This window comes from Myxine glutinosa, chromosome 10 (assembly GCF_964187855.1).
Source record: "Myxine glutinosa chromosome 10, kmMyxGlut1.1, whole genome shotgun sequence".
NCBI lineage: Eukaryota > Metazoa > Chordata > Myxini > Myxiniformes > Myxinidae > Myxine > Myxine glutinosa.
Genome location: NC_136270.1, coordinates 124,166,959 through 124,186,567, shown reverse-complemented (window position 1 = coordinate 124,186,567; position 19,609 = coordinate 124,166,959). Strand labels below are relative to the sequence as shown.

The 19,609-nt window shown below is 43.8% G+C and overlaps 1 protein-coding gene across 12 annotated transcripts in view; it reads left to right on the top strand.

The window, feature by feature from the left end:
* The window catches only part of LOC137433791 (zinc finger TRAF-type-containing protein 1), a 40,064-nt gene extending 25,092 nt beyond the window's left edge, over window positions 1-14,972 (top strand). For 11 of the 12 annotated variants that reach the window (XM_068126128.2, XM_078786053.1, XM_068126134.2 and 8 more), the window contains 3 exons: window positions 8,928-9,166; window positions 12,933-13,144; window positions 13,572-14,972. In XM_068126128.2, the coding sequence (XP_067982229.2) occupies window positions 8,928-9,166; window positions 12,933-13,144; window positions 13,572-13,966 (846 nt within the window). In that variant the 3' untranslated portion in view covers window positions 13,967-14,972. Of the gene's footprint in view, window positions 1-1,983; window positions 2,140-8,927; window positions 9,167-12,932; window positions 13,145-13,571 lie in introns of those variants that run through there. The other variant, XM_068126129.2, reaches the window with a different exon arrangement.
* The last annotated feature ends 4,637 nt before the right edge of the window (window positions 14,973-19,609 follow it).

The window sequence follows — 19,609 nt, the reverse complement described above, 5'->3', positions numbered from 1 at the left end:
CGAGGCTTGCTTCCCCGCTTCCGCGGCGGCGCAGGGATTTAGGTACGAGCGAGGATTGTCCCGAAACCCTACCTTGCGTTTGTCCGGGAGGGGCGTTTCAAGTCTCTCGGTTCCGCCAGGCCCAGAAAGAACAAGGGGCTTAATCTCCCCTTGCTAATGGTAGGAAGGGCGGCGGGAGAACCCCGTAACAATATATATATATCTTGTCGTGTTCCCGGGGTGACCACCCCTGGGGCCCGATTAGCCGAGCAAGCTTACACTCCGAGGCTTTCAATTCAACTATTACGGAGTTGATACGCGTGGGGGAATGAGGCAGCGAAGGGTAGCGAAGCTCTTACCTTCACGGACCCCACTGGACGTCTTCGAACCTGGATAATCAACTCGGACCCGACACAGAATTATAATGCAAAAATACTGGCTTTATTGAAAGAAATGCCAGTCACAAAAGAATGCACGATAAAACTAATATCCTAAATGGAGCACCCCTACACAGACTCATATACAACATAAGGGGATGATAAAAGAACAAAAGTAAAAATGTAGTGTACTCAGCTTCGAGCGTCTCTTGAACCCCGTCAGGAATCGTCACAGCCCCCGCGTCCTTGCGTGGGAAAACACGCCTTCGTGTGCAGTTCGTGCATGGAAAAACAGGCCTTAACGCACCGTTCGTTCTCTCCAGCCACACTCGTCCTTGCCGTCTGATTCACACAGCACCGATGCCTCTCCGGTTCACTCGGCATGGCCCTCAGCCGTCAGGAAGCTACGGGCCAAGCGCACCAGAGTCCACGAGCTGCGACTGCCCCTCCTCACGATTGTCGAAACCCAAAGCCGGGGATATAAAATGCTGACTCCAATGTCCCTGGCGCAAGAGAGAAAATGTCCACATCTGCTCGCCACCAAAGCCAAGAGGACCCAAGAGAGGTAATCAATCCGACTGTTCTGTTTCAATATCCTTCGCGCAAGAGGATATAAACTGCATGCTCGTAATGACTGTACCCACGCAAGAAGAGCGATAATGACTGCCACTGCTCGTGATGAATCCCCACGCAAAAGGACAAAATGTCGGCACTGCTCGTAATGACTATACCCACACAAGAGGACAAAATGTCGGGACTCGACCGTTCGCCACCAAAGCCAGGACCCAAAAGGAAGAAGAGGCAGAAAATGTCGGAACACAGTCTTTTGTTCTCTCGGCTCTTACGTCATCCGACGATCCTCACGCATGCTCCACTCAGCGAGTGTCTCATCGCTCAACCATACCGGACCAATCACTGCTCTTCTGGGCGTGGCCTCACCGACCTGCCTGCTTGATGTTGCGATGTGGCCGGTGGCGGTGCCAGCAGTATTGTTCAATGTCTTGTTCCGGTTACTTTTATTTAATGTTTATTTTAGGTGTGGAGTGCATGGCGGGTGTGGTGTATGTCATAAGGAATACGGGGAAAAGATTACAGAGGCAATTACATTCAAGGGATTAATTACCCATAATTCCTCGCTAATTAACATACCCCACCCCTCTCCTGGGGACGAAGATACAAGCATACCTGACATATGGTCAACACAAATGTCCTACTTATTACATGGGGTTTCGGATGAAACTTGGTGGATGAGTTGTGTAGGTGACAAGAACGAGCCTATTCAATTTTGGAGGTCCGGATCCAGATCTGGCCTATTAGTGGGTGCACAAGGTTCTGGGGAAGAGGTTGTATTATGTGGAAAGGGTGGGGGATCCATAGCTAGATTGTCAAGAATAGAATGTGCTGTCTGCCGAGTAGCTTATATTTACTCCTGTGTTAGCGATCTGTCAGAGGTAAGTTGTATGGTAAAATGTGCAACCAGGAGGTGATAATTCTAAACCTTAGAGCAGAATCGGGTAAGGTAGTGTTGTGTAAAATCTCATGTACAGGTGAGGTCAGGTGGAGGGCTTGGGCACAAAGGCACATAGAAAGTTCTTCGCACATTTACATGACTCGCATCACAGGCCATTTCGCCAGAGGACAGCGGGCCATGGTGGAAGAGTGAGGTGGAGGGCGGAACACCATTATGAAGGCCTAGATGGGATGGCTGGAAGATGGCACCGCCCACAGGCATCCTGTGGCCAATGAATGGGAGCAGCTGCTTTCTCGGAAGGTGGTCCCAAAGGTGACAAAGGCTATGTCCACGCATGCGCATGACAGATGGAATTAGACCTTTTTGGAAATAACATCTCTCTTTTAGCTTTGTCGTTTCACGAGATGAGTGAGTTGTGGGAGCTCGGGCAGCTCATCAACGCTCCATCCCCATTGCCATTCTCCTGCCCTGAGCTTCATTGTCGGCCACGCTTGTGCCTGCACGCGTCATCATCGCCAGTCTGCACTCGTCATCATGCAGCTACAACCCGCTCGTGCCTGCACATGTCCTCACCTGTTCTGTTCTTTGTTCTGTGAATCTGGTATTGTTGGCGCCATAGTGGTAAATCGTTTTTCATTGATTGTAAGATCGTGGATCATTCCTATCTGTGTCTGTCTACCACCATATCTGTTCCGTATTCATGTTGTTGCGGTCTTACGAAACCGCTCAGTGGCAATTGCAACCACCATACAGGTACCTTAGTGAAGTTATTTCCATTGTGTAAGATTAGAATAGCTCCTTCCCCTTGTGTAGTGGGTTAGAGTGTAATACGATGCGTCGATGAAGGGTAGAGAGGCTTTTTTCTGTTTTTCCTAGGGGGTAATTGTTTCATGTGTGCAGCGTGTCTCGTGACATATGTGCGGTCTGTGTTTTAATCGAGAAGGCTTGCTGGCCGTGAGTGTATCCCGCATCACGCCAAAAGCTCATTTAAATGACGCACTAAAACCAAACCATAACCCACTCTATTTCCCTCAATCTTTCCTTTATACGCAACACATAAGTACATCACAATGACCGTTATTAACACGGATTTTTTAAAGTTACACTTTTTTCCCTATGCACACGTTAAATTCCATTGCATCAAGTCATACACGTTGTTCAATGCTGCCCAACATGGAAAACCTCACGACCCACTCAACACAACCTCGCCTCGACTACCCACGCACCTCATCATTATCTCCTTCGTCACAGTTCAACCTTCTTCACAAACCTCAATCACGGGCATCTCAGGCCTGTAAGTGCGAGAAATACGCACCGCGGCAGGAGCTCTACAAACCTCATCAAACCCCTCAGAATAAACAGACGTTTGACTGGCCAGCGACGTCCTGTGGATAATAAATCTCACTGTCCGTTCCCACAAACTGTTACAAGCTCTGAGTTTGCCCCGCGGCTGCAACGTGCTACGAGTCCAAGCCCCATGTTAAGTGCGGAGATGTCTTACCGCGGTTTCCCGACTAAGAAAAGCCATGGGAAAAGCTGGTGTGGGCGGGGCCAAAGCGGCGGTGTGCCAATAGGCAGTCGCATTTTTACCAAGAGCTAATTTTGATCCGGATTTATGCCCCACCCTCGCTATTTAGGTATAAAAGACCCACAGGGCAGGATCTGCAAGTGGTGTTGGTTTTGGCTTCGGTCTTGTCGGAGGTCTTGCTCGGGTACATCGCTGGTGAAAAGACACTCGAGAGGTGGTGCTCGTGTTGGCGGAGGGAGCTGGGGTTGAGGAAATCGGACGGAGCGAACAAACCATATGACCGAAGCCAAACCATGCTGCATATATATTTTAGTTCTCACACAATAGGCTATGACCTTACAAATCTTTTCTCAGCTTCCGTAGTATAAAGATTGATCTGACTGAATTCAAAAGGGCTCAATGGAAAGGCAGTACGTCACCAACTGTTCTTTTCAGAGGAACAGCCCAACTCCTTTTGAGCGGCCACCAACTGATAATGCATTTTGAGCGGCCACCTATACCTAGACCTGCTTACACGCACACCTCGTATCATCTCCAACCCGCACCATTAGACACCACATAAATTCTTCTCACCTTTACCCCTCCCTTTAACATTGGGTCTTAGGAGCACGACTGTTCCCGCCCGGTAAGCGAGAGGCCGTGATCCTCGCGCTGTCTGTCTTTCTCATCTTGTCTTGCTTTCCCGTGAATGTCTGATGCATGCCCTGTATTGTGTAATAGCCGGTAGGTAAGGCCTAAGTTAAGTTCTGCATCTCGTACATTTTCTTTCCTGCTTGTAAATATCGCTGCACCCTTCATCGTTGCGATCGCTGTAAATTTTAATTTGCATTCCCCCATTGTTCCCTTTGCATGTACCTTCCCCTCCCACCTTGAACATTAAAGCCCTTGAGTGCCCTCCCCCATTTTTTGCATGATCCCGCCTGTGCCTTGTAAATAATAATAAATCCCTTGTTGACATTCCTTTCCAATCTGTCCGTGCCCACCATTTCCCCCATTGATCCAATGCAGTTCGCACTTAGTTTAGCTAGGGAGATTATCATTCCCTGATTATTTGGCTCATTCAGTATGGCATGCACCAAGCAGTAAAGCTCAGCCGCCCTCATTAAATATCTAATTAAGATAAGATTGCTGTGTAGCTGAGGGTGCGTGCCCCAGCCAGCAGGCCACGTGACATTCAGTTGAACGATATTAGACGTGAACACTGAAGCACGTGGTTAACTGATTGGCGCTTGCGATTGATTAACAACCTGCTGAGGCACGAAGCTATTTATGCATGGTAGCTTCGGGCCCGGTAAATCTGAGGGGAACCGAGGATACCCCCCCCCCCCCCCCCCTCTTAGTAATAATAATAATAATAATACATTTATTTTGTTTAGCGCTTTTCAAGAAACCCAAAGACGCTTTGGCATAGTACGTAAAACAAAGACAAAAAAGACAAAAATACATAATTAAATAACCAAACAAAGGAAGGAGAAGGAGAAGAGACGGTCAGGGGTTGAATGCGGTGTTGAACAGGTGGGTCTTGAGTGATGATTTGAATGTGGTGAGTGAGGAGGAGTCTCTGATGGTTTGAGGTAGTGAGTTCCAGAGTGTGGGAGCAGCGATGGAAAAGGCCCTGTCCCCCCAGGATCTGAGTTTGGTCCGGATGGTGGGGGGACGGGAGGTTGGCAGCAGCAGAGCGGAGGGTGCGGGTGGGAGTGTGTCTGGGAAGGAGGTCAGTCAGGTAGACTGGGGGTAGACCCCAGAAGTAGTCGTAGTAGACCCGAAACCTGGGGCCGTAACAGTATCATCCTTTCTACGCCTATCCATGTATTGTATTTATAATAAAACCCTTTATTTGCAAAGAAACCTCTACCCCCCTTTTTGCCTTCCCGCACGTAAGAATGAATGAATGATCGTTTAAAGGCCATTTCTCCCCGCTGGAGCGGGGGTTAGCCTTGCGGGCCCCATGACAATCATGGTTCCCTGTTTGAGGCAATGTTTGAGGCTTGTTTGATTGAGGCTTTGAGGCTCAATGTTTTGAGGCTTCCCGCACGTAAGCAACTGCCAAATTTGGTTAATCTACGGGATGAACCTTGGGGGGATTATAAATGTTATTTGAACGCAGTTGTATTAGTAAGATAACGCAGTACGAGTTTGGTAAACTTGACGATTTTCAGGAGTAGCCAAACTTTTGGCGAGACGGGTGACGTTGATCAAACCCCTCGACACGACAGTACATTTCACAAATTGGCTCAGCATCTTTTGAGTTGTTAACAAATGGCACTGGTAGACGATAACACATCGGCCTGCCGTCAAATTTGGTTTCATCCTGACATCCTCGTCCTTCATTGATAACCATGAACATCCCAACTTTCTTTTGTTTCTCAGAGACTATTAACAGGAAAAAAAATACAACAAATCAAATGGTATAGTATGTCATTAGGAAGAAGTCTATTGATTGAGGTCAAAGGTCATCTTGAGGACATATTTCTAAAATTGTCATTTTTCATCCGATTGACTTGAAAGTTGAACAGCATTTGCATGTTGAGTCCCTAATTTGGGAAACTATTTTTGAGGTCAATAGGCAAAAGGTCAACTCAAGGTCAAACTTCTAAAATCAATTTTCATATATATGATTAACCTGAAAATTAAAGAGCAATTGCCATTGTACATCACAGAATTGGAAAACCAGCTATTTTTGGGGTCAAAAAGTCAAAGGTCAACTCGACGTCAAATTTCTAAAATCATTCTTTATCTGAAAAATTGTCCATTTTCATCATATTAACTTGAAAGTTAAACAGCATGTGCATATTGAGTCCCTAATTTGGGAAACTATTTTTGAGGTCAATAGGTGAAAGATCAACTCAAGGTCAAACTTCTAAAATCATCAATTTTCATCTGATTAACCTGAAAATATAAGAGCAATTGCCATTGTACATCACAGAATTGGAAAACCAGCTATTTTTGGGGTCAAAAGGTCAAAGATCAACAACTCAAGGTAAAACTTCTAAAATCATCAATTTTAATCCGATTTAGCCGAGCTTTGATTAAGATCATCAATTTTAATCTTAATGAAATGGACAATTTGATGTATCCATTGCATCTTTTTGGGGAGGGGGGGGGGGTGGATTTTGCAAGTATCATGCTTTGCATGACGTCTTCCTTGTTTTTATTTTTTTCATTTGTAAGAACAACCAGCATTACACTGCTCAGGAGGTGTGTGTAAGTCACTGGCTGATGGTTTTTATGGAGAACGCCGAGTAATCTTGGCATGAAGTGATATTGCAGTCACTATGTGCACTTTCAATGGATTGCATACGATAACTAAATAGTTAACATACTCATCACATGTCATAAAACATTAAAATTATATCATTTGCATATTGTCACCACCAGTTTCCTAACATTTAGTTTGACAATTTACATGTGGTTTACTAATTATGAGGAGATCCTTAGCTTTCCATTGATGCCTTTCATGCATCATTGCTGTCACACATGACCGAGTGCATGTTCATTGAAAATGACAAGTTCAAATCGCGTTTTTACAAGTTTGGCTAATCGGTGCAAGACAGTTTTAAATGGACGTATTACTTGTCGACTGCCAAGTTGATTATGTAAAATTGTTAAGCTGGTCTGGTAATCGTCGGTTGCGTCATCCTTTGTTTAAAAAATATATAACCACCTTTAGAGGCCATTTTTCCCCGCAAAGCGGGGGTTGGCCTTTTTTCGGGAACCGTGGTTGTTGTTATTTTTCGGTCCCCTATTTGAAGCAATGTTTTACGGCCGGATGCCCTTCCTGACGCCAACCCTTTTTGCCGCCTTTAACGACAAACAGGGAATTACCAGTGAACTGGTACTCAAAGTGAACTGGTACAGCATCTTTGTTTAAGATGGGTATTTAAGATGACCTACAGTGTATGGGTTTAGAGACAGTCTGAGTCATTGAAAAGATGGTTCAACTTACGACTGAACAGCGGACCTTCGTGGTTACAACCTTTCACCAAACTGGAAGTTTGCAGCGAACTCATGATGCATTCAGGGAACGTTTCCCAGAACGGGAGCCTCCAGCAGCCAAAACCATCTGGGTGAATGTTAGAAAATACCAAGCGCATGGCACTAGCCTCAACCACAACAAGGAGAATTCTGGTAGGAGGCGCACTGGGCGATCGGAAATGAACATTGCAGCAGCAAGGCAGCAAGTTTTGGAGCATCCTAGGGATACCAGCGCAAGACGAAATGGGACGGGATTGCCTTTGGCAACATTCAACCGAATCACAAGACTGGACCTCCACCTCAACCGCAACAAGGAGAATTCTGGTAGGAGGCGCACTGGGCGATCGGAAATGAACATTGCAGCAGCAAGGCAGCAAGTTTTGGAGCATCCTAGGGATACCCGCGCAAGACGAAATGGGACGGGATTGCCTTCGGCAACATTCAACCGAATCGCAACACTGGAACTCCACCAACATCCATATCCGATTCACATCCGGCATCAACTTACGCCAGGGGATTTTGCCAGGAGGCTGGTGCTTGCCGGATGGTTGATAGCACGTTGCGAAGCAGATGTCAATTTCCTGCGGTATCTCGTTATCGGCGACGAAGCTGCTTTCGCCATGGACGGCAAGGTCAATACCCATAATGTTCTTGAATATGCAGATGATCAATGATGAAGTTTTACCGCAGCTGGAGGAGACCTTTGAGGGACAGGTTCGTGGTGCCTTCAGATATCTCTGGTGGGCCCAAGACGGCGCCCCAGCACATCGTCTTATCGCTGTCCGAGATTGACTGAGGGAACTCTTTGGAGACCGAGTCATCGCCCTCAACCATGCAGTGGAATGGCTGCCAAGATCAACTGAACTCACACCATGTGATTATTTCCTTTGGGGACATTTAAAGAGCAAGGTGTTCGTAACTCCTCCCCGTGATCTTGACGAATTGCAGGGCCGTATTCGACATGAAGTGGATGCTTTGCGCAATGACCCGGCTATGGTGAGACGAGCAGTTCAGGGCATGCTCCGCCGCTGTGAGCTTTGTGTTGAAAGGGGAGGTGGACATGTTGAAGGTGTGGGTGCCTAAAGGCCAATCAACCCTGAGAAAAGTTCACATCTGACGTTCATTTTACACCAATTATCCTGACTTGCATTGATTAGCCAAAATTGTAAAAATGCGATTTGAACTTGTCATTTTCAATGAACATTTACTCGGTCATGTGTGACAGCAATGATGCATGGAAGGTATCAATGGAAAGCTGAGGATCTCCTCCTAATTAGTAAACCACATGTAAATTGTCAAAATAAATAACCTTTGCATATTAACCCCTTGAATTCGGATTACCTTTTTTTTGGTACGCACTATATATATATATATATATATATATATATATATATATATATATATATATATATATATATATATATATATATATATATATGTGTGTGTGTGTGTGTGTGTGTATATATATATATATATATCGATATCAAGTTTTGTTCTAACATTGAAAATGTTTTGGCCTTTGAAGTTTAAACATTATTATGAAAGATCCCAGGCATGCTCTTGTACCATTTATCATGTGTCTGTGCTTTTCCTCCAGTGTTCTAATGGTCACCTGATGTGTGCCGGATGCTTCGTCCATCTGCTTGCTGATGCTCGCCTCAAGGAGGAACAAGCAACGTGCCCGAACTGCCGCTGTGAGATCAGTCGAAGCCTGTGCTGTCGAAGCCTAGCCGTTGAGAAGGCCGTCAGCGAGCTACCCACTACCTGTGATTACTGTCAGCAGAACTTCCCCCGTGACTGCCTGGCTTTGCATCAGCGTGAACACTGCCACAATCGGTAACTTGGGAACACGCCGGTGGCATTTAGTGGAAAATTGATCACTCATTGTCACATACATATTTACATACATGCATGTCAGATTTAAATTGTCTGGTTAAATTCGTGTTTCCATAACAGAAGAATCTTTAACAGCCTTCTTATCCCACCACAAAGATGATCTGTGCATTTTTTTTTATTTGTCAAAGCCACATCATGAGAAGTGAGGAATTGAATTGTACCACTTACAAAATGCTTAGCATGGCCAGAGCACCAGTTTTTTTTAATGGCATAGCACATAGGGCAATGCTGTCGAGAACAGCGTTCGTCTGTCCATATGTCCCCACAAACGTCCAATCGGAGCTGAGGATCTGGTCACATGACAGGGACAGCATTTAGTAACCATTATAGTTGCATATGTTTCTAAAAGGAAATATAATAACGTTATATGGAACGTTTTGGGGCCCTGGCAGGTGTCGGTAGGTATGAGGTTTTAGAAATAGCTCAGTACAGTTATGATTTTGAGTTGTTGTTAGGGTTAGGGTTAGATCTTGTTCGATCGACACAGATCTTGTTCCCGAATCGGGAAGTGAACAGATGACGATGGTTCGCTGGTTTGATAATATCCCGATACAATCGTGATTTAACATCATATTTTGATATATTAATACCATCGTATTAATTTGTGATTGAAATGATGAATGATGCTGTTTGGAATTAAAATTAAAATATAGAGAATATAGAGTTTAAAGCAAAATGAGGAAGGACGACAGGGTTTCCATCCGTGACATTCGCCGATTCCCCATTTGCAGTTTCGCCATCGACTGGATATAGCAACATTCAGACTGGGTACGTTTTTTGTCTAATGTCGTTTTTCCATCGCACAACAGAACCGTGAAAATAGGCAGAGTTATCTGAAGTGACGAAAAAAAACCGCGACCTGAACTCTCCAGGTTTTCCATGTATTTTTTATGATTCTTATCACTTATGCTATAGCTATCTTCTCTCTGGAATTGTGGTATTACAAAATGGTGGTTGGGTCTGAACATAGCGTGAAGGTTCTATGACGATTGCGATTGACCAATCGACGGTCTGCAGTGTTGCTAGATCCACCCATAGGTCCGGGTTCGGCTCGCTTGGTACCCATCCATAGCGGGAACCAAATTTAGCACGGGTACTTGGGTACGATACGGTTCGCTTGGCAATGGAAAAACAAAAAAACGGATTTTGGTTACAGTACGGTACGGTACCGTGGTGGAAAAGCGCCAAAAGTCCTCCATGAACCTACTGTCAATGTCTGACGTTCAACGGTGGCACAGGAATGTGGAATTTATTGGTTTATCGTTTTCAATTCGCCGCTTTTTAACACAAGTCATTCACGAACTGGCTGTCCATGCTTGAAGTCAAGAAAGATTTAACACTTAAATTATTTGCTAACTGGTATCCCCACCCAGGTCATACTATCCTCTTCAACTAGAGTATCAAACAAGCCCAGCTACGCCGTTGTGAGAACTATCGGTCTTCTTCATATAAAGGACCAGTTGTGTCCGAGAAACAGAGATGTTCGTGTAAAGGGTCTTGCCGTGCTCCGACCGCTGTGCAACACACCGTGCACTAATGATCACGACACCAGCATTAAAAGCTTTGTCGCAGATTATGGTGATTATGATATGTAGACACGGTGTCGCCTTTGGGCAGTATTTGAGAGCGTCACTCTTAGGGTGAAATGGGACAGCTCCAGTAGATAGTTGCATGGCAAAAAAATTGCGGAAGACACTGGACTATCCCTCCTTCCTTCCTTCCTTGCTGTGAGTCATTCCACTTCTTCCCAACCTCATTTTCTGGCTTCCTCCTTTCCCATGATGATCTTTGTAAGCTTAAAAAAAATTATTAATTAATAGTTTACCCCCAGCCTTGTACATGTAAAAATAAGAGATTTATTTTTACTTATTTAATTTTTTATTTAATTTAAGAGATTTATTTATTTAATTTAAGAGTTTCCCTTCAGAAAAAACGGGGACAGGCAGTGGTTGCAGACAAGCAGGCTAGTCATAGAAGGGCAGAAACAAGCCACACATCCGACGTGCTCCGAAACTAGCGACCAGATACGCACGCAAGGCCACATGGCTTGATGAAAATTAAATAAATCTACAGTTTCTGACAAACGGAGGACAGTTGTTGATGATCGCATTGAAACGACGCTCTCGGTGTGTACGTAACGTGGATGGCAAATATCTTGAGGTGGTTGCCAGGTCCTTCATCCCAAAAGCCAACAATGGGTGTTGAAGTGTTTATTACCATCGCCAGAGGAGAGGGTATTGCATTTGGGTCTGAGGGTATTGCATTTGGGTCTGTTTGTCTTTGTTTGTCTTTTTGTCCGCACAGAATAAATGATTTTCTCGGCAACCGTTGGTCCGATTGACAGGAAATTTTCACCATCGGTGCAACTCCACCTGTATAATTTTTTAAATGATAATTATGACGTCATATATCACGTGGTATGGGCGCCATCTTGGAAAAAACGAAAAACTTTGCACCTCCATATCTCGGAAAGAGCCGCATAGAAAAAATTGAGACACGGCTCATTGTAAAGAACTCTCCATGGGGGAAAAAATATGTTGATGATGATGATGTCATAGGTGCCTCCATTAAAAAAAAAAAAAAAAAAAAAAACCCACCTTTAGAGGCCATTTTTCCCCGCAAGCGGGGGTTGGCCTTTTCCGGGAACTGTGCTTGTTGTTGTTTTTCGGTCCCCTTTTTGAAGCAATGTTTTACGGCCGGATGCCCTTCCTGACGCCAACCCTTTTTGCCGCCTTTAACGACAAGCAGGGAATTACCAGTGAACTAGTACTCAATTAGCCGACCTCGGAAGGATGACAGGCTGAGTCAACCCCCCTGGCGTTAATTCAGCGATTGACCGTTATGGCCTCCATTATGACGTCATAATTCGACAAGTACAAAACTTCATCCGATCAAGATGAAATTTATTGAGCATCATCTCGGCTTCTGGGGATAAATTGGTGGAGAAAAAAATAATAACGATGACGTCATCGGTCACGTGGTTCGGCCGCCATCTTGGGAAAAAACGAAAAACTTTGCACCTCTATATCTACAAAAGTGCTGCATGGAAAAAAATTGAGACATGGCTTATTGTAAAGAACTCTCCATGGGGAATAAAATATGCTAATGACGATGTCATAGGTGCATCCATTATGACGTCATAATGTGACGAGTACAAAACTTCATCCGATCAAGATGAAATTTATTGAGCATCATCTAGGGATAAATGGGTGGAGAAAAACAAATGACCATCGGTCACCTGGTTCGGCCGCCACATTTGTTTTTAACACAAAAGCCTTAAAAACCACTGAAAACACATCCTGGCGAGGGTCTGCAATCTCTGATTGCTCTTTCTTGTTTCAAATGTAACAACGGCTGTTATTCGATGAAGGGTGGGGCTTGGCAAAAGATGCTTTTTGAATGTGACGAGGGATTTAGAAAGCCGTTTTGATTTCAAGAATTTTAAAGTGTCAATTTTTGTTTCCTTTCAAGTTGTTACCTTCACGAACAAATTAGAGAGTGGCTTTGATATTGTGTTCCTCGCTGTTTAACAAAGAGTAGCATGGTCCGCTAGTAGTCTGCAATTGGTGGCAGTTCCTCCAACAAAGCGTTTGCACGGTCAGGTTAATATTATACGAAAGAGTTTATATCCAGTAAGGGGATTTGGAAAAGATCGTCTGCTTTGATCCCAATTGCTTATAAGACACATCTCGTCTGTGCTCTGCAGGCCTACCCATTGCAGGTACTGTCGGATCGGCTGCCGCTGGAAAGGTCCATTTCATGAGGTTCCAGCTCATGAAGCAACCTGCGTGCATCCCCTTAAACCAGGTGGGGATCTCATGGGCGTCCTGGCAGACGTGGATGCACAACACCATCAAGAGGTTTCACCCTTCCAAGACATCCTGCAGCTTCTTAGTCTTGAGAAGATTGGCTACACAGGTAGTGTCTGCCTTGGTCTTTACCAAACACATCGTCTTGGATCATTTTTAATGCCCCGCCACATCAAACGCAGCCTTTGGCGACCGTTTTCAATGTCCTGTTGTACCTTTCCTTTCTTTATCTAACTCCATGATTTTGTTTTCACAACAATCCTCGACTGTCATGACAACCTCCACTTCTTTACCACATCACTTACCTTCACCAACCACCGCTCGTACCCATTCTTTGAACACTGATCGGATCTTGATGCTTTACTATATTTTGCTTGTTCCACATTTTTAATGACACTGCCACTCCATTTTTACCGGTTTCTCGTATCCCTACTCCCTTTACGCCTGATGTTCTTATGTACGTTTATTTATTTTGTGCCTATTAATTGTTGCGCTTTATTGTACTTCCTCTTCTTCGTCCCTCTTCATGCCCATAGAAGTGCAGTTTAGGTCATACCATACAGATGACTTTATCACACGCCTCTACTACGAGACCCCACACTTTATGATACTGAACCACACGTGGGTGCTCAAGGCCCGCGTCAACGACTCGGAGCGCAACCCAAACTTGTCGTCTGAGCGCACTTTGTCCTTTCAGCTTCTCATGCGCAGCAAACTCCCAGCAGCCATGGACTGTGCCTTTCTCCTCCTGCGCGCTCCCTATGAGGATGTGCCTCTGCGCCCCGTTGTGTACCGACACACCTTCAGCGGCGAGAGCACGGAGAGTCCCTACCTGCCGTTGCCCATCACCGATGCCATCGAGTGCAATCGCCTGCTTGCTGCCAAGAATTTTAGCGTGCGCCTCTTCTTTTTCCAAGCGACCAAGTTGTGAGGAAGAAGTGTGGTGTTTTACGGCCCATTTTGTTTCGCCCTATATGAACGAGCACACCTGGTCATATGGCAGATGGTTTTTGGAGAAAAAAGAATGTTGAAACAAGGGTGGAATTAATGTACTCACCCAACCACAAAAGTGTAACTTGAGGGGGGCGGGGGGCTGGGGGGGGTTTAACCAAGAGTGAAATGTTGAGCATTGCAACAACTACTGCTGAAGCTGTGGAAATTCCTTCCTGGTAACCAAACAGCATACTATGGTTGTTTTGCAATTTTATTGAAGCAAAATGTGATGTTATGCAATCCAAGTACCGACAGGTGTAGCAACCTCTGTGCTTTCCTGCTAATACTGTACTTGAATGAGCTGCAACAAGAAGTCGCAAATGCAAAGAAAACCACGACATGGTTAACGGGTAAAGATTAATGCCAAACAATTGCTGCACTCAACATGGCAGGCTGTCCAATATGGAATTTTGCTTGCACATGCCGGAGCCATACCGAGACTCGTACGAATAGCAAACGGCTCTGGTTAAGACGTGGGACATTTGTAATCCGGCATTGTTAGGAAAAGTCATATAGTTTGGTGCAAAAGTTTAACCGATAATCTGTACGGGCACGATGGAGTTGAGCTTGTGAAGATGATATTGTTTAAGATTAACACGTCATCATAACCTCACTCCATAACCCCAGAATTCACAGTCCTCGTCATAAAAATAGGAATCTCGAATGAAACATCCCAAAGGCCTGGGTTTTCTGCCTGCAACTTGCACGCACACATGCACACCTGTTCCTAAGCAAGAGGTAGGTAGTTGAGTCGATTCTGTGCAGAGGATTTGTTTTGATTGTAAAATATTTTTGGAAGATGGTTGCTCGTACAAAGTATTCATTGCAATAGTTGAATACACATTTCATCTTAATTGGGGTTGTATAAGGGAACACAAATGGTAGAGGCCAACAACCGTGATTCAAATATATTTGGTAAGTTGTCAATAAACTCAGCCAAACCAGTTGGTAAACCTCGTTGGTAAATTTGGGGGATTTCTCTTGAGGACGAGTACCGGTGTCCATCAATCCGCTTTCTTCCATATTTCTTTTCTATTTCACACAATGAAGGTCGTTTCCACATCTTTGTACATCTTATGTAATATATATATAATACAGTATATATACATATATTTTTGTATAATATATATGTATGTATAATCTTCTTCTACATATATATATATATATATATATATATATATATATATATATATATATATATATATATGTATATAATATATATAATATATAATATATATATATATATATATATATATATATATGTATATAATATATATAATATATAATATATATATATATATATATATATATATATATATATATATAATATATATATATATATGAATATATATATATATATATATATGAATATATATATATATATGTATATATATATATATGTATATATATGTATATATATGTATATATATATATGTATATATATGTATATATAAAAGAAAGTTTTAGTTTGTTTGTCTGCGCAAGCTAATCTCCTGAACGGTGAAAGATAGGAGGAAACCTCTAATACAAAAAATGTCAGGACGGGCCCCAGGAAGGTTTTAGGCTAGGTGGCGAGACCGGTCAAGGCCCACCTCGGCCGGGCTGGGCCCATTTCGCAATTAAAAGCTGAGCTGAATTATAGTCGTCTATCTTCTACGGCCACGAGTAAAAGCTGAATTATAGCACGGTAGTAAATGCATTCAGAAAGAACTAAAAATGTCGGGACGGGCCCCGGGAAGGTTATGGGCTAGGTGGCGAGGCCGGTCGAGGCCGCATCGGCCGGGCTGGGCCCATTTCACAATTAAAAGCTGAGCTGAATTATAGTTGTCAATCTTCTACGGCCGTGAGTAAAAGCTGAATTATAGTCGTAAATTCATTCAACAAGTGTTACGCCTAGGTCCCCCGTCGGTGAAGTGATGTGAGTTGACAAAGTGGAATATGTAAGGCGGCCATCTTGGATTTTGACGTGGCGACCCAATTTTCAATAGCGTTCTCCTTTATGCGTAGATACACCCACACACCAGATTAGAAGTTAGTAGTTCGTTTATTTTTCAAGATATTTCGCTCACAAGGTTCAGACATATATATATGGTGGCGGCCATCTTGGATTTTGACGTGGTGACCCAATTTTCAATAGCGTTCTTCCTTATGCCTAGATACACACACACCAGATTAGAAGTTGGTACTTCGCTTATTTTTCAAGATATTCCGCTCACAAGGTTCAGACATACATGGCGTCAGACATACATGGCGGCGGCCATCTTGGATTTTGACGTGGGTTGCACCCACACACCAAATTAGAATTCAGTCCGCCGCGCACGCACGCACACACGCATGGACGGACGGACGCACACATGGACGGAGGGGAAAACCATCGTCCCCCTTTCGCTCCGCGGTGCGGCGGGGGACAAAAAGAACCAAAAATGTCGGGACGGGCCCCAGGAAGGTTATAGGCTAGGTGTCGAGGCCGCTTCGGCCAGGCTGGGCCCATTTCACAATTAAAAGCTGAGCTAAATTATACTTGTCAATCTTCTATGGCCGCAAGTAAAAGCTGAGTTATAGTAGTAAATGCATTCAAAAAGAACCCAAAATGTCGGGACAGGCCACGGGAAGGTTATCGGCTAGGTGGCGAGGCCGGTCGAGGCCCACCTCGGCCGGGCTGCGCCCATTTCGCAATTAAAAGCTGACCTGAATTATACAGTCACGTGAAAAAGTAAGTACACCCCATGTAAAGTTTTGACTTTTTCAACATATTTCAACATACAACTATTTGATCTACATTTCAACAATATTGATAGATAAAGGTGATATAATATAACAAATGTCATGAAACATTTACATTTTGTAGTCTATTGTAAAATTTAAATAAACAAATGCAAATTTCGCATGTGGAAAAAGTAAGTACACCCTTGGCTCTAATAGGTGGTATTGCCACCTTTGGCAGAAACAACCTCAAGTAGGCGTTTCTTATAACTGTCTACCAGTCTCTGACATCGACTTGGAGAAATTTTTGCCCACTCCTCCATGCAGAATTCTTTCAGCTGTGCAATGTTTGAGGGGTTTCTTGCATGCACAGCTCGTTTCAAATCCCCCCACAACATCTCGATGGGATTTAGATCCGGGCTTTGACTTGGCCATTTCAGAACCCTCCATTTCTTTCTTTTCAGCCATTCCTTGGTGGATTTACTGGTATGTTTAGGGTCATTGTCATGTTGCAAGGTCCACCTTCGGTTGAGTTTCAACTTGCCGACAAATGGCCTCACATTATCCTCAAGCACCCTCTGGTACAATGAAGCTCTGGCTCTGTACAATTAAGAATTCATAGTGGATTATATGATGGTGAGCTGCCCAGGCCCTGATGCAGCAAAGCTGCCCCAAACCACAATATTTCCACCACCATGCTTTACAGTTGGTATCAGGTTCTTGTGGTCAAATGCTGTCTTTGGTTTTCGCCAAACATGTCTTCTGGTACTGTGGCCAAATAGCTCTACCTTTGACTCATATGCCCAGAGCACATTGTTCCAGAAGTGCTGGTCTTTGCCGAGGTGTTCATTGGGAAACTTTAGTCTTGCCCTGATGTTCTTTCTGGACAGCAAAGGTTTCCTCCTGGTACAACTCGCATGTAGATCAAATTTGTGCAGCCTCTTTCTTATGGTAGACTCGTGCACTTTGACATCAACAGTGGCAAGAGCTACATGTAGGTCCCGTGATGACATTCTGGGGTTCTTCGAGACTTCTTTCAGCATCTTGCGGTCTGCTCTCGGGCTGAACTTAAATTCATTCACTTAAAGTAGTAAATTCATTCAAAAAGAACTAAAAATGTTGGGACGGGCCCCGGGAAGGTTATAGGCTATGTGGTGAGGCCGGGCGTGGCCGCTTCAGCTGAGCTGGGCCCATTTCACAATTAAAAGCTGAGCTGAATTATAGTAGTCAATCTTCTATGGCCGCGAGTAAAAGCTGAATTATAGTAGTAAATTCATTCAAAAAGAACCAAAAATGTCGGGACGGGCCCCGGGAAGGTTATCGGCTCGGTGGCAAGGCCGGTCGAGGCCGCTTCGGCGGGGCTGGGCCCATTTCGCAATTAAAAGCTGAGCTGAATTATAGTAGTCAATCTTCTTCGGCTGCGAGTAAAAGCTGAATTATAGTAGTAAATTCATTCTAAAAGAACCCGGGCAACGCCGGGTGCTTTCGGCTCGTATATTTATATATTAGTAAAAGCCCATCAAAAATGACAGGTTGGAACAGTTTATTCGATGGTGCAGCCTCGTGAGTATGCCAAACTTTGAAGCATTGGCATCGTGTCAGTTGTACTTATTTATATCTTCTTTATTTATTCGACATCATACGGACGTAACTGAACACTCCTTTTACTTGCACATCACATGCAGTGAATTTCACCTGCAAGTCTAGAACAGTGTTTGTCTGTCCGTATGTATGTGCCCTGAAACGTATACCAACCAGAGCTGAGGATCTGGTCACATGCCAGGGTGATGTGATTACGTCTGATGTCATTTAAATTCCGCCATTTTGATTTATATGCCGTTCAGGCCGAACATATCGTCGAACCTGGCGTATATCACAATCGCCATGCTCTACCTTTACGATTTTTCATTCTGTGTGAAACACAAACAAACCGATTGTTAAAATGACCATCAAATATCGAAAGCATCGGCGTTATGTTTTTCAACAATATGGTATGTTTGGGCCTTAGGCTTCATGCCTCATCTTCAGACCACTTCAGTCAAATTAAACCCAGGTTTCTTAATACAGTGGTATCGTTTCAGTGGTATCGTTTTCGTAATAATAATATAGTAAATAATAATATAATCATTATAATATAACCGGATGATAATATAACCATAACACTTTAATCCCAATGGCATGAATACAAAGTTAATGGATTGAAGCGGTGTATGGTTCATGATCAGTGATGAGCGTTGTTCGACATTAATATTAATAACACGGAAGTAAGGAATTCACCTCGGTTTTTTGATAGTAATATCATTTTCGAAATAATGATAACGTAACGTTAATATTATGGTAAATCTAATCGTAACACGAATCCCTTTGTGCTGACTGCAAACGTACTGGAAGTTAAAATATATCATGTTCTACATATTAAAGAAGCGGCAGTTTTGTGTCCGTCCGTCGCGCTACGTCATTACGTAATACGTCTACGATGTCATTACGACGGCTAAGGGCTAACTCTAACTCTACCGACCGACATTTTAATTTACTCTTCGGCCTACACCTGCTCACTACTGGAGTGGCACTGTGGCAGGGAGGGTCAATCCTCTTTGGGGTATATAGATTACAGTCTTTCTATGGTCGGATCTCAAGAACATTGGGTGTGCTCATTTACCAAGTTTCTTGTGGAGAGATCGCGAACTCGTTTCAGCATTCGAGCAAGCACTTCTTTCAAAACCGTTAAGGAACGGCTGGCTTTGCAAGCGCTAGTTAGCTGCTTGGTAAATTAGCACACCTACTACCTTGTGGTGTATATAGATTACAGTAGATCTGCACACAGTTCTGTAAGTTAAACTTACCTCACGGATGTCGGGATTCCTCCAAATTTATTAGT